The sequence below is a fragment of the Chiloscyllium plagiosum genome, chromosome 24 (genome assembly GCF_004010195.1).
Source record: "Chiloscyllium plagiosum isolate BGI_BamShark_2017 chromosome 24, ASM401019v2, whole genome shotgun sequence".
In the NCBI taxonomy this organism is placed as follows: Eukaryota; Metazoa; Chordata; class Chondrichthyes; order Orectolobiformes; family Hemiscylliidae; genus Chiloscyllium; species Chiloscyllium plagiosum.
The window spans coordinates 2,146,445-2,172,753 of NC_057733.1; the positions used below are offsets into that span (position 1 = coordinate 2,146,445).

The following is a 26,309-nucleotide window of genomic DNA, read 5'->3' on the forward strand; positions in this document are numbered from 1 at the left end:
GTCATCCTCTGATCTTCACTCCCTGTATCACTATTTTCCTCTTTAACTTTGTCACTACTCTCCAAAACCTCACATCTTTGCACATTTGATTCCTTGTCCCACTCTTATTTAAAACCCTCTCTATTTCCCTAGTTGTATGGGTCACAAAAATACTGGCCTCAGCGTCGCTCAAGTATAAACTGCCCCAAGCATGCAGCCCCACTTTCCCCAGTACTGGTGCTAGTGGCTCACAAAGCAGAATCCATGTTTCTCACACCAGTCTTAGCCAAATATTCATCTCTTTAATTTCACGTATCCTATGCCAATTGTCCAATGCCAATTTAAACATGGGTCAGGTATTATGCAGAGATTATACTTTTAAATTTGTGCCTAGCTCCTCATGCTCTTATTCAGAAACACTTTCCTGGTTCTACCTCTGTCGATGGTACTTACTAGGATCACAAACACCGAGTCCTTCCCCCTTGCTTCAAGTCACATTCTAGCACCGACCAGAATGTCCTGAATCCCAGGGAGGCAATGCAGCATGGTTTCCTGCGACATAATGCCATGGTCAGTTTGCTCATCCACCCAGCAGACCTTCCTCTCATTCAAACTCACTCAGATCACCACTAACTGTTAATAAGGGAAGAAGTGCATGGGTCACATGAAATGGAAGCATTTACCCTGGCTGCTCACAGAAGGAAACCAGAGTCTCAAAGCCCACCAGGGAGGATTTGTCAAAACTCTTCACGGATCCTCTCTTGCTCTGCAAAAGAACACAAGAAAATAACAATAGTAAGACACACAGAGGAGATCACAGTGGTTTCCAACACATTCAGAAAATAAGCATACAGGAGCACACCGAAGGGATGGCCTAGTGACCATTCTTTTGAAACATGGGTGGAATGGGAAGTGTATAAAAGGGAGTGATGAACCAAAGACATGTAGGGACAAATCAAGAGAGAACAGTCAGAAATGACACAGTGGCATAAAACAGTAAGGGTGAACTGGAGAAGGGAGGTGAGTTGAAAAGTCAATGCAGTGGTGATGGTGATCATGGCTAAGTGTTAGATGCATGCAAGAGCAAGTTTAAGAAATGTGACAGACTGATACATACCCCTGAGCTTCATTCTATATTGATTAAAAATTACTATTAAATATAAGCCACCCAAAACCCTAGTTAGTTTCCAACACTCTCAGGTAAACCTTTACATATTGAAAAAGAGTGTGGGAGCTTTGAAACAAAAGCTTCAGTGACTCAGGGACAACCAAAAACAATGAAAGACAATGAGGTCTGGGTCTGAAAACACAATGCCTTTTCAGTACCTGCTTCTGAGCAATCTCTTTCTTGATCAGGAAACTGATGTTCTCCCGATCTATCCTTGAGTAATAAATACGGCAAAATGAGGGTTTCCCATCTCTCCCTGCTCGCCCAGATTCTTGGTAATAAGCAGACATTGATTTTGCAAGATTCCAATGGGCAACAAATCTGTTGAGATTCAGAGACAGACAGTCAGTAGACAGCACCACTGCATACTCAGAGAAGACAATTAACAGCATCACCACAGGCTCAGGGCAGAGGTAGGGGCAGTCAGCAGCCGGCATCATCACACGCTCAAGGGGCTGTCAGTCGACAGCATCACCGCACACTGAGGGGCAGTCAGTCGGCAGCATCACCGCACACTCGGACAGCCTTCGGTGGCATCACCATTCACTCGGGCAGTCAGTCGGCGGCTTCACACTCAAACCCAGTTAGTAACCAGCATTGCACAACATCCCTCATGTGACAACTCTCAGGTAGTAACCATCAGTAAGAGAACTTAACCAGCTCCTTCTGATTTTTAAAGACATAACCATTGGTTCTGAGCGAAGATACCTTGGCCAGCCATATGTACATTTTGGCTACAGAACGGGAGCAGAGGTGAGCAATTCTGTAGCAAGTAACTCATCCACAAGTCAGAAGTGTTGTGGAGTACTTGCCATTTACTTTGAAAGTGCAACTTAAAACTCAAGAAGGTGTGCGCCATCCAAAATGAGTAAGTCTAAATCCAAGTGAATAAAGGACAGCTAAGTAAGTGAAGTAATATATCTGGGTGGCTGTGTTACCCGAGACATGACTTAGGTAGTGCCTGACACCCATCCCCCTCCTCTAACCAAAAGAAAAGGTTCTGTGCGCCAGATTAGTAAGGTAACTAGTTTTATTTTCTTTATTTTTCTACAGTCTCTTTGGAAATTTAGAACAGTGGGAATGGAGGTTCCTCCTGCAGAATGTGGGAGGTAAGGCTCGCCACTAGTATCCCTGCTAACGGCATCTGCGGGAAGTGCACCCAACTCCAGCTCCTCGAAAACAGGAGGAGGGAACTGGAGCTGGATGAACTTCAGACCATTTGGAAGGCGGAGGGGGTTATTGAGAGGAGTTACAGGACGGTAGTCACACCTCAGGTAAAAGCAGGTAGATAGGTTACAGTCGGGGACAGAAAGGCAGTGCAAGGATCCCATGTGGTCATTCCCGTCAATAACAAGTATACCGTTTTGGATATTGTTGGGGTGTCGACTTACCAATGGTAAGCCATGGGGTACAGGTCTCTGGCACAGAGTCTATCCCGATTGCTCAGAAGGGAAGGGGTGGGGGAAAATGAGCAGAGCGTTACTCATTGGAGACTCCATAGTTACGGTGACAGATAGGCACGGTAGCACAGTGGTTAGCACTGCTGCCTCACAGCGCCAGAGACCCGGGTTCAATTCCCGCCTCAGGCTGACTGTGTGGAGTTTGCACATTCTCCCCGTGTCCGCGTGGGTTTCCTCCGGGTGCTCCGGTTTCCTCCCACAGTCCAAAAATGTGCAGGTTAGGAGAATTGGCCAAGCGAAATTGCCTGTAGTGTTAGGTGAAGGGGTAAATGTAGGGAAATGAGTCTGGGTGGATTGCGCTTTGGCGGGTCGGTGTGGACCTGTTGGGCCTGTTTCCACACTGCAAGTAATCTAATCTAATCTAATCTAATATTGTGGGAACAAGAGAGACTCACGGTTGGTGTGTTGCCTCCCAGGTGCCAGTTTTCGTGATGTCTCGAATTGTGTTTTCGGGATCCTTGAGGGGAAGGGGGAGCAACCCCAACTCGTGGTCCACATAGGCACTAACAACATAGGTAGGAAAAGGGATGGGGACTTAAGGCAGACATTCAGGGAGCTAGGGTGGAAGCTTAGAGTTAGGACAAACAGAGTTGTTATTGCCGGTTTGTTGCCTGTGCCACATGCTAGCGAGGTGAAGAATAGGGAGAGAGAGGAGTTGAACACGTGGCTACAGGGATGGTGCAGGAGGGAGGGTTTCGGATACCTGGATAATTGAGGCTTATTCTGGGGTAGATGGGATCTTTACAAACAGGATGGTCCATGCATGAACCAGAGGGCTACCAATATCCTCGGGGATAAATTTGCTAATACTATTCAAGTGGGTTTAAACTAATTCAGCAGGGGATGGGAACTTAAATTGTAGTTCCAGTGTCCAGGAGGTTGAAGTAGTAAGGTCAGAAATATGGTTTCAAGGTCGCAGGAGTCCACTGGCAAGCAGGAAGGTAGTTTGAAGTGTGTAAACTTCAACTCCAGGAGCATCCAGAATAAGGTGGGTGAAATTGCAGCATGGGTTGGTATCTGGGACTTCGATGTGGCCATTTCGGAGACATGGATAGAGCAGGGACAGGAATGGTTGTTGCAGGTTCTGGGAATTACATGTTTCAGTAAGAACAGAGAAGATGATAAAAGAGGGGGAGGTGTGGCATTGTTAGTCAAGGACAGTATTACAGTGGCAGAAAGGAAGCTTGATGATTCGTCTACTGAGGTAGTATGGGCTGAGGTTAGAAACAGGAAAGAAGTCACCAGTTGGGCTCCGAATAGTTCCAGAGATGTACAGGAAAGGATAGCAAAGATAATTCTGGATAGGAGCAAGTGTTAACAGGGCAGTTGTTATGGGGGACTTTAACCTTCCAAATATTGTCTGGATATACTATAGTTTGAGTACTTTAGATGGGCTGGTTTTTGTCCAATGTGTGCAGGAGGGTTTCCTGACACAATATGTAGACAAGCCAAGAAGGGGAGAGGCCACATATTTATTTGGTACTGGATAATAAACCAGGCCAGGTGTTGGATTTGGAGGTAGGTGAGCAATTTGGTGATAGTGACCACAATTCCGTTACGTTTACGTTAGCAATGGAAAGGGACAGGTATTTAACGCAGGGCAAGAGTTATTGTTATGGGAAAGGCAATTATGATGCAATTTGGCAAGAATAAGGATGCATAGGATGGGGAAGGAAACTGCAGGAGATGGGTACAATTAAAATGTGGAGTTTATTCAAGGAACAGCTACTGCCTGTCCTTGGTAAGTATGTACCTGTCAGGTAGGGAGGAAGTGGTCAAGTGGGAGAGCTGTGGTTTACTAAGAAAGTTGAATCTCTTGTCAAGGGGAAGAAGAAAGCTTATGTTAGGGCGCTGAGAGTTACAAGTTAGCCAGGAAAGACTCAAAGAGAAAGCTAACAATAGCCAGGAGTGGACATGAGAAGCTGTTGGCAGGTAGAATCAAGGAAAACCATAAAGCTTTCTATCAGTATATCAGGAATTAAAGGAGTAGGGTAAGATTAGGGCCAATCAAGGACAGTAGTGAGAAGCCGTGCGTGGAGTCCGAGGAGATAGGGGAAGCGCTAAATGAATATTTTTCGTCAGTATTCACACTGGAAAAAGACAATGTTGTCGAGGAGAATACTGAGATACAGGCTCCTAGACTAGACAGGATTGAGGTTCATAAGGAGGAGGTGCTAGCAATTCTGTAAAGTGTGAAAATAGTTAAGACCCCTGGGATGGATGGGATTTACCCTTGGATTCTCTGGGAAGCCAGGCAGGAGATTGCAGAGCCTTGCTACTGGATCTTTATATTGTTATTGTCGAAAAGAATAGTGCCAGAGACTGGAGGATAGCAAATATTGTCCCCTTGTTCAAGAAGGGAAGTAGAGAAAACCCTGGTAATTACAGACCAGTGAGCCTTATTTCGGTTGTGGGCAAAGTGTTAGAAAAGGTTGTAAGAGAAAGGAGTTATAATTATCTTGAGGGGAATAAGTTGATTAGGGATAGTCAACACGGTTTTGAGAAGGGTAGGTCGTGCTTCACAAACCATATTGAGTTCTTTGTGATGGTGACCAAACAGGTTGATGAGAGCAAAGCGGTTGATGTGGTGTATATGGATTTCAGTAAGGAGTTTGATAAGGTTCCCCATGGTAGGCTATTGCACAAAATATGAAGGCATGGATACGAAGGGTGATTTAGCAGTTTGGATCAGAAAGTGACTAGCTGAAAGAAGACAGAGAGTGGTGGTTGATGGGAAATGTCCATCCTGGAGTTCAGTTACCAGTGGTATACCGCAAACACCTGTTTTGGGACCGCTGCTGTTTGTCATTTTCATAAATGACCTAGATGTGGGTGTCAAAGGATGGGTTAGTAAATTTGCGGATGACACTAAAGTCGGTGGAGTTGTGGAAAGTGCGGAAGGATGTTGCAGATTACAGAGGGGCATAGATAAGCTGCAGAGCTGGGCTGAGAGATGGCAAATGGAGTTTAATGTGGAAAAATGTGAGGTGATTCATTTCGGAAGGGGCAACAGGAATAAAGAGTAATGGGCTAATGATAAGATTCTTGGTAGTGTGGATAAGCAGAGAGATCTCGGTGTCCCCACGTATATAGATCACTGAAAGTTGCCACCCAGATGATCAGGTTGTCAAGAAGGCATATGGTATGTTAGCTTTTATTGGTAGAGGGATTCAGTTTCGGAGGCACGAGGTCATAGTGCAGCTGCACTAAACTCTGGTATGGCCATACTTGGAATCTGCGTACAGTTCTGGTCACCACATTATAGGAAGGATGTGGAAGTTTTGGAAAGGGTTCAGTGGAGATTTACTAGGATGCTGCCTGGTATGGAGGGAAGGCTAAGGGACTTGAGGCTGTTTTCGCTAGGGAGAAAAAGGTTGAGAGGTGATTTAATTGAGACATGTAAGATAATCAGAGGGTTAGATAGGGTGGACAATGAGAGCCTTTTTCCTTGGATGGAGGTGACATAGCTTTAAATTTAGGGGTGATAGATATAGGACAGATGTCAAAGGTAGTTTCTTTACTCGGAGAGTAGTAGGGGCATGGAACACACTGCCTGCAACAGTCATAGACTCATCAACTTTAAGGGCATTTAAATAGTCATTGGATAAACATATGGATGAAAATGGAATAGTGTAAGATAGATGGGCTTCAGATTGGTTGCACAGGTCGGCACAACATCGAGGCCAAAGGGCCTGTATTGCGCTGTAATGTACTATATAAATCACTGTCACCTCATCCACCACCTTCAACTTTCACTTCCTCAACCAGCGACCCAAAAATTGCAGCTGTGTGCATCATCTACAAGATGCACTGTAGCAACTCCCTCACTCATTCTTTCAACAGCACCTCCTAAACCTGCAACCTCTACTAGCAGCAGATGAATGGCAACATCACCAACTGCAAGCCCCTCTTCAAGCCACACATCATCTGGACTTGGAATTATATTGTGACTCCTTCAATGACATGGGTCAAGATTCAGGACTCCCCATTCTAACAGCATCCTATATCACACGGACTGCAGTGATTGAAGAAGGCAGGTTATCACCACCTTCTCCAAGGCAAGGCAATTTTATCAATGAATTAAAAAATACTCAAACAGTTGTTAACACATAAGCATGGAGGTTCTGCTACACCTTTCTAAAGCATTAGCTAGCCCTTGCTGGAGTACTGTGACCAACTGTGGTCACAACACTGGAGAGAAGATGTCAAGGCTTTGGAGTGGGTACAAAAGTGCGATTCTAGAATCCTACCAGAGATAATGGAGTTGTGAAGAATCTGGAGTGCTTCTTAAGAGAAAGGATGATTAAGAGATGTTCTAATTGATGAGTTTGAATCATTAAGAGTTTTAAATTTTGAAGTGGCAAGATTTTATTTATTATAAAGTTCTTTGGGATGTCTGAAGGTCTTGCAAAGCAGTGTACATGAACACAACCCTTTTGTTTGATAGAGTGAGTAAAGAGAAACTAGTTCCACTGTTTTGTGAGTCAATGGGCAGAGAACACAGATTTAAGATCAGAGACAACAGGAAGAAATATTCAATAATATGAATTAAAATCAGAATTGGATATAAACTTGAAAACAGTTCTATCCATCCAAACACATTGTAGGGATCTAAGGAATAATGTGTATTGGACTTAATTAGATGGAACTTTCAGAAAGTGAAACATGGTATCAGGCCTGTCTGATTCCATGACAACTCAATGATCACACTCAGCCTGTAACCAACACTATCTGATATCAAGAAAGCTGGTGGTTGATAACACCACCACCTACATAGTTGGTCACTCACCAGCGTGCTTTGGTTAAGCTGATGTAAATCAGATAACACCAGCAACCCAGAAACAGCTGATGCTTTTGTATCTGGCACTCTTTCCCTAGGATCCAGAATGAGTAAAAGATACATTCACGATATGTAAATTAACATTTGTCCTCATAATACTGCACATATGATGCACAGTCTTGATCATTTTTCGTAAAACAACACCAACATTATTCCCCATGGAGACCTAACTAATTAATGGCAATCACAGATATCCTACCCTTTCCAACCCTGGGAAGACCATTCCTGCATTCTCAACAGGAAACAGACCTCCCCTCCCTCATCCCTTTATACCCACCAGACATTAGCACCCCTCCCTCATCCCTTTATACCCACCTGACATTAGCCTTGTCCACACCCATCCCAAAGCTGATGGTTGCCACGATCACAGGTACTTTGCCTTCCATCCACTCCTCCTGCACCACAGTGCGTTCTGAATTCTTAAGCCCTGTAAGTACACATACGCTTCAGCTCTCAGAATATGAGATATCAGAAAACCTTCTCTCTTCTAAATATTAATTTTCTGTGCTGAAACACTGTATATGCAACTAGTTTTATTTTGTACAGAGAGTCATACAACACAAGAAACAACCATTTTGCCCATCATACTTGCCCCAATATGTTAATGTAGGTATTTATCGATCCAATTTTCCTGCTTTTCCTCCTTCACTGCACTTTTTTTTTTATCACTTCTCTTTTGATTTATGAGGTCTTGGCACCAATAGTGGGAAGAGGAAGCCAGTACATTGAAGCAGTTTTTATCTGAACCGCACTGGGACCAGCGCCCTAACAAATCAAATAACTAAGGCCACAGACAGAACTGCATCAGCAAAAAAGACTTTAAACTAAGTAGTGGAGGGAGAGGCTGGAAAGAGTTCAAATAAGGAGAAATGTTTTACAAATTAAGATATTAGGGCAGAATGCTAATGGAAAATGATAACCAGACTGTCTGACTGTCAGGAAAAATGTGTCAAAAATAAAATTAAAGGCTCTTTATCTGAATGCAAACAACATTACTAACAATATTGGTGAATTGATAGCACGAATAGAACTAAGTGGCTATATGATATGATAGCCATGATGGACAAGGTGAAGAACTACATAGTATCATAGAATCCCTCCAGTACAAATACAGGCTATTCGATCCACTGAGTTCACACTGACACTTCAAAAGTATCCCACCCAGATCCAACCACCCATAACCTTATATTTACCATGGCTAATCCACCTAGTCAGCAGATCACTGGACACAATGGACAATTTAACATAGACAATCCACCTCGTCAGCACATCTTTGGACCATGGGAGGAAACTGGAGCACTTAGTGGAAACCCACACAGACACAGACGGACAGCCAAGGCTGGAACTGAACCAGGGTGCCAGATGCTGTGAGACAGCAGTGCTAACCATACACAGAGGGAAACTTTAGAAATCTGGGAAGAAAAGAGAGGTTGGATATCTCCAACAATGTGAGAAATGACCCAGAACCCATGATGTTGAAACAGTTTGAATGGAGATAGGAAACAGAATGGGAAGGAATTGACTAGTTCCCTTTTGAACAGATACCCATGCAAAGAAGAACACCACTGCCTGTAACTAGTACTAGTTACCAGGCCCTTCTGGAGAAAACAGTGAGTTGAAGGAAAACAAAAGATATTGCAGTGAGAGCAGTCATCTAAGCTGGCAATTGAAGGACATTGCTGGGACTGTGGACAGGTAATATTATTCTGTATCTAACCACATTTTACCAGTCCTTGAAGTGTTTGTTTGGACAATGCAGAGGACATTTACTCTGTATCTATCAACTTGTCAACACAGTATCTTGAACATATTAATACAACCGAAAGCACAAGTATTTGCGCATAAGGAAATAATAGAGCAGGTGAACAAATACTGAGTGAAACACATGGGTTTTAAGGAGTCATAGAGATGTACAGCATGGAAATAGACCCTTCGATCCAATCCGCCCATGCCGACCAGATATCCCAACCCAATCTAGTCCCACCTGCCAGCACCCGGCCCATATCCTTCCAAACCCTACTTATTCATATACCCATCCAAATGCCTCTTAAATGTTGCAATTTTACCAGTCTTCACTACTTCCTCTGGCAGCTCATTCCACACATGTGTCACCCTCTGCATGAAAAAGCTGTCCCTTAGGTCTCTTTTATATCTTCCCCCTCTCACCCTAAACCTATGCCCTCTAGTTCTGGACTCCCCCCACCCCCACCCCAGGGAAAAGACTTTGTCTATTTATCCTATCCATGCCCTTCATAATTTTGTAAATCGCTATAAGGTCACCCCTCAGCCTCCGACGCTCCAGGGAAAACAGTCCCAGCTTGTTCAGCCTCTCCCTGTAGCTCAGATCCTCCAACCCTGGGAACATCCTTGTAAACCTTTTCTGAACCCTTTCAAGTTTCACAACAGCTTTCTGATAGGAAGGTGACCAGAATTGCACGCAATATTCCAACAGTGGCCTAACCAATGTCCTGTACAGCCGCAACATGACCTCCCAACTCCTGTACTCAATACTGTGACCAATAAAGGAAAGCATACCAAACGCCTTCTTCACTATCCTATCTACCTCTGACTCCAGTTTCAAGGAGCTATGAACCTGCACTCGAAGGTCTTTTTGTTCAGCAACACTCCCTAGGACCTTACCATTAAGTCTATAAGTCATGCTAAGATTTGTTTTCCCAAAATGCAGCACCTCGCATTTATCTGAATTAAACTCCATCTGCCACTTCTCAGCCCATTGGCCCATCCTGTTGTAATCTGAAAGTCCTTAAAAGGAAAGAGGCAGAATTCTAGAGCACAGGGCTGAGGGCACTGGCAGCTGACAGTGCAGTTATCAATGATAGAATGAGTAAAATTCAGGACATTCAAGAAGCCAAAACTGGATGACTGCCAAGATCTTGAAAGCTGTCGGGCTAGGGAGATTATAGGGATGGGATGTGCAAGGCCATGGAGGAGCATGAAACAAACTGAGAATTTTAATAATTTTTCCATTGCTTCACAATGAGTTGACGTGTTGGAGTTAAGTAATGTTACTGAGGAAATAAATAATCTTACTAATGAAGGAGTGTGTGGCTGACGTTAATGTGAAGATCACATGAAGATTGTGAAGTCTGGTTCAGCCTCAGATTGTTGAGAGTGAGAAGAACAGCGTTGGTGCAAGGAAGACTGCCTGTGATAGGCATAAAGGTCAATGTCAATGGTCTTGTCTGTGCAAGATTTAGTCAGAGGAAATGTCTGCTTTCCCAATGCTAGACAAGCAGTCTGACAACGGATTATGGAATGACTATAAAGTGATGACAACATAGAGCTAAGTATCATCAGCAGAGACAGTGAACTTGCATTTTCAGGCAATCTAGTCTTTAGATAAGAAATGGGAGGGTGTTGAGGCTAGATCCTTGAAGGGCACCAGGGGTAAGTTTGGAAGCAAGGAAAGAAGCCATTGAGGGTCAGTGTCGAAGGAAAACTGTGTAGATAACCAGTGCAGAGAAGTGAAGAAACATGGCAAGCAATAGTGTGTTGTTCCATACCAAGTAAGTGTACGATGGCACTCTTATATTACCATAGAATAATACTTAGAGAGAGGGATAGATTGCAATGATTTCTGACTCATCTCACCTTTGTGCACCGAGTGACCAAACAAATTTCTACTTTGATCAGAACCCCTTACATCAAACTCTCAACCATCCACTGTCTAGTGGTGACAGGTATTTAAAGTATCAAGTGAGTGAATATGTTTAAAACACAGCAAATATATATCACATATGTAAATCAACACAAAAATCACTCAGCAATTAAAATCCTATTTTGAGACATTCATGATGACTCCTAATATAATATATTCTTAGTGCTGTCATCTGCACTCCATACCTGCATGGTAAGCCTTGGCTTCCAACCCCCTGCGTGTTAGTTCCTCTGCCACTTCTTGACACCCATCCCTGGTCCGACAGTATACTATGCCACAGCCATCAAATTGCTGCAAGGGAAGAATTGTATTTACACAATGATTTACTGTCACACACCTGTTCTACTAAACCAGATTTTGAACCAAATCAACATAGAAGCACTGGAACAGAAGTAGAACATTCAGCCCTTTGAGCCTGTCCCACCATTCAATTAGATTGTGTACATATAAATTTCAACATTATTTTCCCACATTTATTCTTACTCCTAGATACATTTGCCTGAAAAACATCTGTCTTGGTGCCTCCAACTGACCCTTAGAATTCAGGCTTTTTCAGGGGACATGGTTCCATATTTCCACAACCCCTTCTATGGAAACATACTTGACAACAACACTACAGCAGCCTCGCTCTAACTTTAAAAGTTACCCTTCCTGGTTCTGGACTGTCCAAAGGCCAAATAGTTTCTCTCTCTCAAGTGCTTTTATCACCTTACAACACATCAAATAGACCAGCCCTCAAGACAATACAAGTCAAATTTATGCAATTACCCTCATAAACTAACCATTCACTCCTGGTATAATTTTGCTAAGTCGGTGCCATGCTGATTTCAGTGAGAGCTATATCTGTTCTGACATGCAGTAACCAGAACAGAATGGATTACTGCACGTTAAGTCCAACCATGACACTTAAAAGGGAGTTGGACAGGAACTTGAGAAGGAACTTAAGAGGCTTTGAACAAAGAACAAAGATCATTTCAATAGACCAGTATAGGCATGAAATTACTTCCTTGTGAGTTTTTCTTTGCTTCTTGTCTATAACTTATCCTCTCTTTGTACTCAGCCCCTTTGACACAAAAAAAACAAATGCCATTAATGTTTTTAATTGCATCTTCTACCTGCGACTTGTGTTAATTATGTGTGTACCTGAACATCTCAGCTTTATTCTTTCCCCAGCTCAAACTATCAGCATTAGAATACAATAATTCTCAGACTGGCCAGTTTTATCTCACTCGTACTGTAAACAGCCCTTTGGAAACTCCTGCTCCCACGCACAATTTAATGTCACATGTACTAAAAAGGGAAAATGCTGGAAATCCTCAGCAGCTCAGGCAGCATCCATGAAGAGAGCAACAATTTCCATTTGAGGGAAATGACTTTTTGAATAGATATTACTTAAGATATAAGAGGGAGTTCAGTTCAAAGGCAGACAATATCCACTTTGAAGTTTTACTCTTCTCTTCAACTGAATTTTCAGTTGTCTTCTACATTGTTCAGCTTTATTACTTTCTGTTTCTCTTTTTGTTTTTGATCTGAAAGTGAAAATCACTATAGGCTGCTCTCTCATTAAACAGAGATGACTGGTGGCAAGTTTAACCTGAGGGTCATCATGCCACAAGTGGGCGGCACGGTGGCTAGCACTGCTGCCTCACAGCGCCAGAGACCCGGGTTCAATTCCCGACTCAGGCGACTGACTGTGTGGAGTTTGCACATTCTCCCCGTGTCTGCGTGGGTTTCCTCCGGGTGCTCCGGTTTCCTCCCACAGTCACAAAGATGTGCGGGTCAGGTGAATTGGCCATGCTAAATTGCCCGTAGTGTTAGGTTAAAAGGGGTAAATGTAGGGGTATGGGTGGGTTATGCTTCGGCGGGTCGGTGTGGACTTGTTGGGCCGAAGGGCCTGTTTCCACACTGTAAGTAATCTAATCTAATCTAATCTAAAAAAAAGTGAGGGGAGTAGATGAAAAGGCAGGGTGCTCATGGTGACCTCAGCTGGTACGCACCATTGAACCCACACTGTTGGCATCACTTAGCACTGCAAACCCGCCATCCAACCAAATGAACTAACTGACATAACCTTCATCACAATCATCTCCTTAACAAAATTATTTTATCTGTGTTTCAAGCTCCAATAACTCAGAAGTAACACAAGCTCCAATAACTCAGAACTAACAATGCCTCTCCAGAGCCTTCTTCCCTTCACTTCCTTCTGATCCTAGCTCTTTTATTCTTATTTCTTGTGGCACATTCAGAAGGTTCTCCAACATTAACCCAATTCTGATTTTGATCAATAGACTCAGCTTCCAGTAAGGAACTGACATCAAGGAGTTTGAAGCTCAGCACACACTGAACTCTTCTTCTATCACCTTTGCCTCCACGTTCACTTCATTGACTAGAAATCTTCTTGCCATGCAGATATGCTTTTTGCTGTTTTCAGTAATTTTTCTCCAGCAAAGCACCTCCCACTGGCCTCTTAATTCTTTCATTGACAACTGGCAGCATGATGGTTGCCATCTCAATTTTTCTGCTCCAATTACTCAGTCTTACCCAGCACCCCCCACCCCACCCCCTGTTCTGTATGGGTTCAGTTGAAACTTTATTGCTGGAACAGCACAGCAGGTCAGGCAGCATCCAGGGAACAGGAGATTCGACGTTTCGGGCACAGGCCCTTCTTCAGGAATCAGGAAGGGCCTGTGCCCGAAACGTCGAATCTCCTGTTCCCTGGATGCTGCCTGACCTGCTGTGCTGTTCCAGCAATAAAGTTTCAACTTTGATCTCCAGCATCTGCAGACCTCACTTTCTCCTGTATGGGTTCAGTCCTTGCATTATATTCAAACCTACTGACAAGGGTGTGTTATTTTAATCTGGCATAACAATCTCTGTAAAGACCAAATGTCAACTTTCCAACACTTCCTCCTGTCTCTCCTGGGCTAGAACTCAAGTTTGAATATTACGACATTGTATACAGGATTCCTACCGACCTGATCTTCTCTGGAGATCCTCCATCACTATCTCCAAACATGAACAGCTTGCCTCTACCTTCTGCAAAGACCTACACAAAGGTTTGCCTCGACAAAATTAGTTGTTTCAGCCTGTTCCTGTCTCACTGAACTGATTTCTTCCAACTAACCTTTTTATTTTCAACTTCAGTTATATAGATAGGTTAATACAGATTACATAGTTTTCCTTAAATGGATGGTTAAGAAAAGATTTGGTCAATATATTCAAAATTAGAAGGGGTATGGACAGAGTAGATTGGAAGAAACTTATCGTATTGGTGCAAAGATCAGAAACCAGAGAACACAGGTTTAAGGTAGTTGGCAAACAATGCAAAGACACACGAGGAAAACCTCTTTAATAGAGCAAGTGGTCAGGAGCCAGGATGGCTGAGGTTGTGGTGGCGCCAGGGTCAATGAAGCTTTCAAAAGGAATTGAATCACAATGAGAAAACAAAACATTTGCTGTGGGAAAAGGAACAGACAAGGAATGGCACAACGTGAATTGCTCTGTCAGATGTATAGCGCAGACACAACAAGCCACGTAGTCTCTCTGTATGATTCCATTCAAGTGCAGATGTAACATCTATCTGTTCACCTCCTCCCTTCTCACTATCCAAAGTCCTGTCACCACATGCTTTAGTCCTGCATGACTAATACTTCAGTCTTTTAATCATTTTTTTCCCTTTTTCTCCAGCTTAAAACCTATTGCACTATTAACTTTTCCCAGTTCACAAAGGTCACAAACCTTTAAATAGTTAACTCTATTTCTGCCAGGCCTGCTGAGTCTCTGAAGCATTCCTGGGTTTCAGAAACAGAGGAAGTGGGGTGATGGGAGCAAGATCAAAGGAAAATAATCATAACAGGTTGGAGGGCTGGAGAGATTAAATTACTAAGGGATAATGACAAGACATAGGGCATTAGTAATAATACAAATAAATTAGCTATTTACAGCCTTCTGGATTCAACAAGTGCAGATAATAATCTCCAATCCCAATGTTGTTGAGTCTGGAATGATTCTGTCTTCCTACTTACAAATTCCCTAGACATCTTTCATTTCTTCACTTGTCACAACTGCACACTTAATCTCACAAATGAAGAAGGTTGTTTGCACTGCAACAAAGGAGTCAGCTCCTGTAGAACTGCACCAGAGGCAACAATTAATGTTTTAAAGGATTAAAAAAAAACAATTAAAGCTCCACAAACCCCTGCTGAGTCCTTCTGTCCCAGAGTCTTTTCACAGAATGCCTTCAGATTGATGTAGGGTTCATTCAAAATGTCTTTGAAGACAATATCATAGAATAGATTAGCTCTGAAGCAAGGACTCTTGAAGACTGCAATGGGCTGGTTCAGCTGAAGAGCAGCTACAATGTCATCTTGCACCTTCTGAGGGGCTGTAGCAGTCAAAGCCACGCAGGGAATACCAGGAGCCTTACTGCGTAAAGACCCCAGTTTGAGGTAATCGGGTCGAAAGTCATGCCCCCACTGTGACACACAATGAGCCTCATCGATGACCAGGTACGAAAGGAGATGTCGGGCCAGCAGGGAGTCAATGATGGAATGCATGGTGTTGGAAGCTGCCATCTCAGGGGTGATGTAGAGCAGTTTGATGTCGGGTCTTGCAGAATTCAAGTCAGAAAGGACCATTTTTCGCTCCTCAAGGGACAGTTTGGAATTAAAGGAGCATGCTCTAATCTTCAGTACATTCATGTGCTCAATCTGGTCCTATGGAAAGTAAAGACATTAAATCTATGTTACAATGGAGGATTAAATACTCTACACCTTGCAGGATAGTTCCGCCCCACTTCTGCAGACAGTGGGCACTACATACTCAGCCGGGCAATTAAACAGTAATCCTACACCTACTATATGAGACAGTGATCAACAGTCCTATATTTTACAGGACCATCCCATAATTTTATGTTTTGTGTGAAGTCAGAGAAAATGGTTGAGATTTTTAATGAGCACTTTGCATCGGTACTCACTGAGGAGAGGGACATGATGGATATTGAGGTTAGGAATAGATGTTTGATTACTCTAGATCAAGTCGGCATAAGGAGGGAAGTAGTGTTGGGTATTCTAAAAGACATTAACGTGGACAAGTCCCCAGGACCGGATGAGATCTATCCCAGATTACTGAGGGAAGCGAGAGAGGAAATAGCTGGGGCCTTAATAGATATCTTTGAAGTATCCTTTAACATGGGAGACGTCCCAGAGGACTGGAGAATTGCTAATGTTGTCCTTTGTTTAAGAAGAGTAACAGGGATAATCCAGGTAATTATAGAGCGGTGAGACTGGTAAGTCATATCTTACCAACTTAATAGAATTCTTTGAGGAAGTGACAAAGCTGAGCACTTCAGCAAGACGTTTGATAAAGTTCCCCATGGTAAGCTGATGAGCAAGGTGAAGTCGCATGGGGTCCAGGGTGTACCATCTAGCTAGGTGGAGAACTGGCTGGGAAATAGAGAGTAGTAGTGGAAGGGAGTTTCTCAAAATGGAGGTCTGCGGCCAGGGGTGTCCCACAGGGATCCGTGCTGGTTCCACTATTGCTTGTGATATACATAAATGATCTGGAGGAAGGTATAGGTGATCTGATTAGCAAGCTTACAGATGACACCAAGATTGGTGGAGGAGCAGATAGTGAAGGGGAAGGAGAATACAGCAGACTGTAGATAAATTGGACAGTTGGGCAGAGAAATGGTAGATGGAGCTCAATCCAGACAAATACAAGGTGATGCATTTTGGAAGATCCAATTCAAGAGCGAACTAAACAATAAATGGTAAAGTACTGAGGTAAATTGATGTACAGAGAGATCTGGGTGTTCAGGTCCATTGTTCCTTGAAGGTGACAACACAAGTCAATAGAGTGGTCAAGCAAGCATACGGAATGCTTTCCTTCAAGAGTTGGCAGGTCATGTTACAGTTATATAAGACTTTGGTGCAGCCACACTTGGAATACTGTGTACAGTGCTGGTCGCCACATGACCAAAAGGATATGGATGCTTTGGAGAGGGTGCAGAGGAGGTTCACTGGGATGTTGCCTGGTATGGAGGGCGCCAGCTACAGAGAGAAGTTGCGTAGATTAGGATTATTTTCATTAGAAAGACGGAAGTTGATGGGGGCACCTGATTGAGGTCTACAAAATCATGAGAGATATAAAGTTAAAAATCACACAATACCAGGTTATGGTCCAATAGGTTTAATTGGAAGCACTAGCTTTCGGAGCACCACTCCTTCATCAGGTCGTGATAAAGGAGTGGCGCTCCAAAAGCTAGTGCTTCCAATGAAACCTATTGGACTATAACCTGGTGTTGTGTGATTTTTAACTTTGTACACCCCAGTCCAGCACCGGCATCTCCAAATCATAAGAGATATAGACAGGGTGGATAGCAAAAGCTTTTTCCCCCAGAGTGGGGTACTCAATTGCTAGGTGTCACAGGTTCAAGGTGAGAGGGAAAAAGTTGAGAGAGCATATGTATGGAAAGTTCTTTACTCAGAGGATGGTAGGTGCCTGGAACACATTGCCAGTGGAGGTAGTAGAGGCAGCCACTAAAGCATCATTTAAAATGTATCTTGATAGATACATGAATGGGCAGGGAATAAAGGGAAACAGACCTTTAGAAAATAGACAACAGGGTTAGATAAAGAATGTAGATCAGTGCAGGCTTGGAGAGCCAAAGGGCCTGTTCCTGTGCTGTAATTTTCTTTGTTTCGCCCTGTATCCCTTTGGTTTTCTCCTGGGACACAATTTGTCTGAAATTCATCAGGCAGTGACTAGGAAACTGCAGGGGAGTCATTCTTTACCAGAGCCATTGTATTTTTGGTTCTGCATGGCACTTATCTATGCCACAAGCGGAGGCCTGGAAGGCAAGGAGGGCAAGGCTCTACAAGACATGAGGGGATGTGGCATCAGAATTCAGGACTTGCTGAGTCAATGTGGGGAGGTTAGGAAGAGGATCTGCTACGTGAGTGAGTCATGGTGCCATGATGCTGACCAAGGCTCTGAGGATGTGTGCATGCACGCGTGTGCGTCAACTTGTGGACAGCAGCAAAAAGGGGGTGTTAGATGGAGGAGGTTGGGAAGAGCAGAAGCACTACTGCTCTTTTTGGGGTGAGCACCACAAGGAGTGTTAGACAGCAATGTATTATGCATCGGGGATGACCAGCAACAGCAATGTCAGCAACCAGCAGATCATTGGGCAAACAACATGAGGAGCACCAGGCAGCAGAGCATAATGTGTCCAAGATGAGCAGCATGTGGATGTCCAAGGAATTAAAGAGGTAGACTAATATTATGCATCAAGTGGATAAGTGGGTATGGTACCAGGGAACTGGATGGGGGCTCAGGGATTTGGATGGGGTGGGTGAGGGTATGGGTGATGTTATATAGCTGCTGTTAGAGCAAGTCTGGTGGATAGTGTTAAGGATCAAGTGGGGCGAGGGTGGAGGGAAACGGAAGTATCAGGTCCAGTGAAAACGTTTGTGAGGGTGAAGAGTTGGAGTCAGTTTACTAGGTCCTCAAAAGTTAGAGGGTTTCATCCTCCAGATGTTCCAGGGTAACTATTAAGTTAAGTCAGTCAGAACCCTCCAATTCTAAGTAGGGGACCTTTCTGGAGGGTTCCAGAGGACAGGTTGTTCTCTGGAAGTTCCCCATTGGAAGGTTCCCAGGCAGTTACCAGGAAGCCACCTGGTGCCAGCATGCAATTCCAGTCTATATTGCTGCAACAGTACATTCCCATGAAAAAGTCTGGGCCAGAATTAACATTGCAAGTTCAATATAACTCACTTTTGAAACTACAGTATGGTAGACTCTGTTAGATTAGTTCAGACTGAACTGCCCCGATCCTGGATTGGTTTACTGCCACACATAACAAGGTAAAAATATCCACTACTAAACTCACTTGAATAAGAGCAATCAGCGGCGAGATCACAATGGTAACACCCGCAGCAAGTACAGCCGGTAACTGGTAACAGAGAGATTTCCCTGCTCCTGTTGGCATGCAGATAAAGACATCCTTATCACCTGTAAAGAAAAGAGAGAAGTTCATCCTGCTTCCAGCTCCTTTGTTAAAAGGACCAGAATTCTCATTGGTCCTGCTCCTACTGCATTTCAGTTTTCACTAATCTCACACCTTTACCAGAGGTAAGCAACCTAAATTAGCTCACAGTATAATCATACAAACACCAACATCGAGTCGAGAAGCTGCAAATTTCATGGAGAAACTTAAATAACAGGATAGCAGCTTTAATATTAAGGTGCTGTCAGACAGGGAGACAATGCACACATTGGGTGAGGAGGATACTTAACTGTGGAGAGAGTTAAGTTATGGGAAGCAGAGTTTTGGAATGACCTTAAGTTTATGAGAGATCCAAGATTGGAAGCTTAATTTCTCTGTGAAATCTCCAGTACTATGCATTTCAACAATTTCAGTCTCAGGAGCATCGGAATTCCTTCACCCCAACATTAATGGCTCTAACCTCAGCTTACCAGGCCCTTTGATCTGGAACTCCCTCTCAATCACCTCCACCACTCTCACCTAAAAGGACCCTCATCCCTGACTACCACAGACCTGACACCCTCCAACTCCCACTGGCCTGGCTCCTCCAAACTTGCCTACTTCAAGGAGACCACTGAAAAACCTGGATGTAATAAAAGTATGAGTAAGTCACAATGGAACGGATTTTAACTGTACAAATGGGTGGTGTTAAAGGAGTTGGAATCTCACTCAAAATTTCTCTCCCCCAGGTCACTCCACTCCTCCCTCCTCCTCCAATCCAGATTCAAATGCATCAGACACTACACCTCCCTGAGAGCACAGCTCCTGTTATAGAGAGATTTGCAGCCCTGCACTGGGGGAGTGTTTCATTGGGGTGCTGTCTTTCAATTAATATGTTATATTGAATCTAATTTGCCTACTTGGGTAGATTTTAAACATGAGACTGCACAATTTCATAGGTACATAGGAACATAAGAACAGGGGACAGCCACTTAACCTAATGAAACTGCTCTGCCATTCCATATATTCAAGCCTGATTTAATGCTTCCATTTATTTTCTCCACCTCATCCCAATAACCCTGTATATCATTGGTAATCAGACATTTACCAATATCTACCTTATGTATGCTGAGCTTCTAAGAGGTGCAGATTAGATCCCCCCAGTGCCTTAGTCAATATTTATCCCACAAACAACATCACAACAATTGATTATCTGATCATTACTATCATGTTGTTTGTAGGAGCTTGCTATGTGCAAATTGACTAACCTTCTTCTTACAAGAGTTTCAAAATTCATATTTCAAAAATGCCCTTCGAGCTGTGAAGTTCTTTGAGGCATGAAAAGAGTCATACAAATCTAAAACTTCCTCTGGCATATGGATCTCAACTTTGCTCAGGCAGTGATGTTTCTATAGATGTGCTGCTTTACAGAGACCTGTAGCACCACACAGAAGAGTGTTGATATGATCGTGTGCTAGTTTGCTTCTCTTCTTCAGGTTACAACAATGATCTTCAGCAATATGAAAAAGACAACCGAATGTTCTGTCCCTTCGTATCAGGATCCTGGCTCTCCATTGTCAAGTCCTTACTTGGTCTTCTTGATGGTGACACACAGAAACAGGGCCCCTCACAGGCCCCTCACAGGCACTAGGTAAAGCTTCAGAGGAACATGGAGACCCCCAGATATGTGGCGTGAGGTTGTCTAGAATGTTGACACCACGGCACACCTGAACCAAATTCCCATCTTTGGGTGAACAGCCACACACAAACACAAATTGCTGCAGAAACTCAACAGGTCTGGCAGCACCTGTGGACAGAAAACAACATTAATGTTTCAGGTCCAGTGACTTTTCTTCAGAGCTGACAACAGCTAAGAAAAAGTGGTATTTATGTTGATGACAGGAGCATTGGGACATAATGAGCAGATAGATGGAGTGGGAGCCCAGAGAGAGAGAGAGAAAAAGAATCAGGCACAAAAAGTAATTGAGGAAATAGGCCAGGAAAGAAAAGATAGGAAATAATGGGGACTTGCGGGTTTGGCTGTGCTCAAAGGAACACATGACATTTCAAGACCTGGGGTGCAGGGGGTATGTAAAATACATAAAACAAGGTGTTCAGGTTCTAAAGTTATTGAACTCAATATTCCTGAAGAAGGGCTTATGCCCGAAACGTCATTTCTCCTGTTCCCTGGATGCTGCCTGACCTGCTGCGCGTTTCCAGCAACACATTTCCAGCTCAGAACTCAATATTAAGCCCTGAAAGCTGCAGGGATCTCAAGTAGAAAATGAGGTGGTGGATCATTGGAATCTCTTCTAGGGTAGAAGTGACCTGTACAAGGAGGACGGATTGCACCTAAATTGGAAGGAGACTAAGATAGTGGCAGGGAGATTTGCTCGAGCTGCTTGGGGGGATTTAAACGAGTAAGGTGGGGGTTGGGACCCAGGGAGATCTAGTGAGGAAAGAGATAAATCTGAGACTGGTACAGTTGAGAACAGAAGCGAGTCAAACACTCAGGACAGGCAGGAACAAAGCAGAAAACAAGGTAGGACTAATAAATTAAACTGCATTTATTTCAATGCAAGAGGCCTAACAGGGAAGGCAGATGAACTCAGGGCATGGTTAGGAACATGGGACTGGGATATCATAGCAATTATAGAAGCATGGCTCAGAGACGGACAGGACTTACAGCTTAATGTTCCAGGATACAAATGCTACAGGAAGAATAGAAAGGGAGGCAAGAGAGGAGGGGGAGTGGCATTTTTGATAAGGAATAGCATTACAGCTGTCCTGAGGGAGGATATTCCTGGAAACACACCCAGGAAAGTTATTTGGGTGGAACTAAGAAATAAGAAAGGGATGATCACCTTATTGGGATTGTATTACAGAGGAGATCTCAGTTGTCTGTAAGAATAATAGGGTGGTTATGGCGGGAGATTTTAACTTTCCAAACATAGACTGGGACTGCCACAGTGGTAAGGGATTAGATGGAGAGGAATTTGTTAATTGGGTACAAAAAAACTTTCTGATTTAGTATGTGGATGCACCTACTAGGGAAGGTGCAAAACTTGACCTACTCTTGGGAAATGAGGCAGGGCAGGTGACTGAGGTGTCAGTGGGGGAGCACTTTGGGGCCAATGACCATTATTGTATTTGTTTTAAAATAATGATGGAAAAGGATAGACCAGATCTAAATGTTGAAGTTCTAAATTGGAGAAAGGCCAATTTTGACAGTATTAGGCAAAGAACTTTCAAAAGCTGACTGGGGGCAGAGATTCGCAGGTAAAGGGATGGCTGAAAAATGGGAAGCCTTCAGAAATGAGATTACTTGAGTCCAGAGAGTCACTGTTAGGGTGAAAGGAAAGGCTGGTAGGTATAGGGAATGCTGGATGACTGAAGAAATTGAGGGTTTAGTTAAGAAAAAGAAGGAAGCATCTGTCAGGTATAGACAGGATAGATCGAGTGAATCCTTAGAAGAGTATAAAGACAGTAGGATTATACTTAAAGAGGGAAATCAGGAGGGCAAAAAGGGGATATAAGATAGCTTTGGCAAATAGAGTTAAAGAGAATCCAAAGGGTGTTTACAAATACATTAAGGTCAAAAGGGTAACTATGGTGAGAATAGGGCCCCTCAAAGATCAGCAAGGCGGCCTTTGTGTGGAGCCACAGGAGATGGGGGAGATACTAAATGAGTATTTTGCATCAGTATTTACTGTGGAAAAGAACTTGGAAGATATAGAATGTAGGGTAATACATGGTGACATCTTGAAAAATATCCATATTACAGAGGAGGAAGTGTTGGATGTCTTGAAACACATAAGAGTAGATAAATCCCCAGGAGCTGATCAGATGCACCTGAGAACCCTGTGGGAAGCTAGAGAACGGATTGTTGGGGCCTCTTACTGAAATATTTATATCATAGATAGTCACAGGTGAAGTGCCGGAAGACTGAAGGCTGGCTAACGTGGTGCCACTGTTTAAGAAAGGTGGTAAGGAAAGTCAGGGAACTATAGAGCAGTGAGCCTGACGTCGGTGGTGGGCAAGTTGTTGGAGGGAATCCTGAGGGACAGGATGTACATGTATTTGGAAAGGCAAGGTCTGATTAGGGATAGTCAACATGGCTTTGTCCGTGGGAAATCACGTCTCACACACTTGATTGAATTTTTTGAAGTAACAAAGAGGATTGATGCGGGCAGAGTAATGGACATGATCTGTATGGATTTCAGTAAGGCCTTCAACAAGGTTCCCCATGGTTAGATCTCACGGAATACAGGGAGAACTAGCCATTTAGATACACAACTGGCTCAAATGTAGAAGACAGAGGGTGGTGGTGGAGGGTTGTTTTTCAGACTGGAAGCCTGTGACCAGTAGAGTGCCACAAGGATTGGTGCTGGGTCCACTACTTTTCATCATTTATATGAGAGGTATAGTTAGTCAGTTTGCAGATGACACCAAAATTGGAGGTGTAGTGGACAACAAAGAAGGTTACCTCAGATTACAACAGGATCTTGATCAGATGGGCCAATGGGCTGAGAAGTGGTAGATGGAGTTTAATTCAGCTACATGTGAGGTGCTGTATTTTGGGAAAGCAAATCTTAGCAGGACTTATACACTTAATGGTAAGGTCCTAGGGAATGTTGCTGAACAAAGAGACCTTGGAGTGCAGGTTCATAGCTCCTAGAAAGTGGAGTCGCAGGTAGACAGGATAGTGACAGAATATTGTGTGCAATTCTGGTCTCCTTCCTATTGGAACGATGTTGTGAAACTTGAAAGAGATCAGAAAACATTTACAAGGATTTGAGCTATAGGGAGAGACTGAACAGGTTGGGGCTGTTTTCCCTGGAGTGCCGGAAGCTGAGAGGTGGCCTTATAGAGGTTTATAAAATCATGAAGGGCATGGATAGAACAAATAGGCAAAGTCTTTTCCCTGAGGTGAGGGAGTCCAGAACTAGAGGGTATAGGTTTACGGTAAGAGGGGAAAGATATAAAAGAGACTTATGGGGCAACATTTTCACGGAGAGGGTGGTATGCGTATGGAATGAGCTGCCAGAGGAAGTGGTAGAGGCCAGTACAATTGCAACATTTAAAAGGCATTTAGATAGGAAGGACCTGGAGGGATATGGGCAGAGTGCTGGCAGATTGGACTAGATTGGGTTGGGATATCTGGTTGGCATGGACGGGTTGGACTGTGCTGTACATCTCTATTCTGTTTCCATTCTGTACATAGGTTGAGAGCAGTGAGGTCAGAAATAGGGTTTCAAGGTTGCAAGAGTTCACCGGCAAGCAGGAAGGTGTTTTGAAGTGTGTCTCCTTCAATGCCAGGAGCATCGGAATAAGGTGGGTGAACTTGCAGCATGGGTTCGTACCTGGGACTTCGATGTTGTGGCCATTTCAGAGACGTGGATAGAGCAGGGACTGGAATGGCTGTTACAGGTTCTAGGAATTAGATGTTAAGATCAGGGAAGGTGGTAAAAAAGGGGGATGTATAGCATTAGTCACAGAAAGGACGTTTGATGAGGACTCATCTACTAAGGTCGTAGGGGCTGAGGTTAGAAACAGGAAAGGGGAAGTCACCCTCCTTTCCTGTTGGGAGTTTTCCATAGGCCTCCAAATAGTGCCACAGATGTGGAAGAAAGGATTGAAAAGGTGATTCAGGATAACAGTGAAAGTAACAGGGTAGCTGTGGCGGAGGACTTTAACTTTCCAAATATTGATTGGAAACACCATAGTTCGAGTACTTTAGATGGGTCAGTTTTTGTCCAATGTGTGCAGGAGGGTTTCCTGACACAGTATGTAGACAGGCCAACAAGGGGCGAGGCCACATTAGATTTGGTACTGGGTAATGAACCAGGCCAGGTGTTAGATCTGGAGGTAGGTGAGCACTTTGGTGATCATGACCACAATTCAGTTACATTAACTTTAGTGATGGAAAGGGACAGGTTTATACCACAGGGCAAGAGTTATTGATGGAGGAAAGGCAATTATGATACAATGAAGCAAAATTTAGGATGCATAGGATGGGAAAGGAAACTGCAGAGGATGGACTCTACTGAAATGTGGAGTTTATTCAAGGAACAGCTACTGCATTTCCTTGATAAGTATGTACCTGTCAGACAGGGAGGAAGTGGTCGAGTGAGGGAACTGTGGTTCACTAAAGAAGTTGAATCTTTTGTCAAGAGGAAGGAGGAGGCGTATGTTAGGATGAGATGGGAAGGCTCAGTTAGGGTGTTTGAGAATTACAAGTTCGCCAGGAAGGACCTAAAGAGAGAACTAAGAGGAGCCAGGAGGGGACATAAGAAATGTTTGGCAGGTAGAATCAAGGAAAACCCTATAGCTTTCTATAAGTATATCAAGAATAAAAGAATGACATGGGTAAGATTAGGGCAGTCAAGTGGGGAAGTTATGCATGGAATCCGAAGAGATAGGAGAGTCGCTAAGTGAATATTTTTCGTCAGTATTCACACTGGAAAAAGACAATGTTGTCGAGGAGAATACTGAGATACAGGCTCCTAGACTAGATGGGAATGAGGTTCACGAGGAGGTGGTGTTCGTAATTCTGGAAAGTGTAAAAATAGCTAAGCACCCTGGGCTGGATGGGATTTATCCTAGGATTGTCTGGGAAGCTTGGGAGGAGATTACATAGCCCTTCGCTTTGATTTTTATGTCATCATTGTCTACAGGAATAGTGCCAGAAGACTGGAAGATAACAAATTTCCCCTTGTTCAAGGGGAGTAGAGGCAACCCTGTTAATTATAGACCAGTGAGCCTTCTGTTGTGTGCAAAATTTTGGAAAGGATTCTAGATAACATCTAGAAAGGAATAATTTGTTCAAAGTTTGTGCGAAGATTTGTAGCTCGGGTGCTCGTTGTTGTGGTTCTGTTCGTCGAGCTGGAAGTTTTTGTTGCAAACGTTTCGTCCCCTGGCTAGGCGACATCATCAGTGCTTGGGAGCCTCCTGCGAAGCGCTTCGAACATAGAACATAGAAGAATACAGCGCAGTACAGGCCCTTCGGCCCTCGATGTTGCGCCGATCCAAGCCCACCTAACCTACACTAGCCCACTATCCTCCATATGCCTATCCAATGCCCGCTTAAATGCCCATAATGAGGGAGAGTCCACCACCGCCACGGGCAGGGCATTCCATGAACTCACGACACGCTGAGTAAAGAACCTACCCCTAACATCTGTCCTAAACCTACC

At 43.7% G+C, this 26,309-nt stretch overlaps 1 protein-coding gene across 6 annotated transcripts in view; it reads right to left on the minus strand.

Annotated features, from left to right (window-relative positions):
* recql5 (RecQ helicase-like 5) overlaps positions 1 to 26,309 on the minus strand; it is a 132,005-nt gene that overhangs the window by 84,520 nt on the left and 21,176 nt on the right. For 5 of the 6 annotated variants that reach the window (XM_043714283.1, XM_043714284.1, XM_043714282.1 and 2 more), the window contains exons 2-7: positions 19,018 to 19,139; positions 15,323 to 15,841; positions 11,312 to 11,417; positions 7,763 to 7,874; positions 1,306 to 1,468; positions 663 to 745 (exon numbers count right to left, since the gene is read on the minus strand). In XM_043714283.1, the coding sequence (XP_043570218.1) occupies positions 663 to 745; positions 1,306 to 1,468; positions 7,763 to 7,874; positions 11,312 to 11,417; positions 15,323 to 15,841; positions 19,018 to 19,139 (1,105 nt within the window). Of the gene's footprint in view, positions 1 to 662; positions 746 to 1,305; positions 1,469 to 7,762; positions 7,875 to 11,311; positions 11,418 to 15,322; positions 15,842 to 19,017; positions 19,140 to 20,381; positions 20,403 to 26,309 lie in introns of those variants that run through there. The other variant, XM_043714286.1, reaches the window with a different exon arrangement.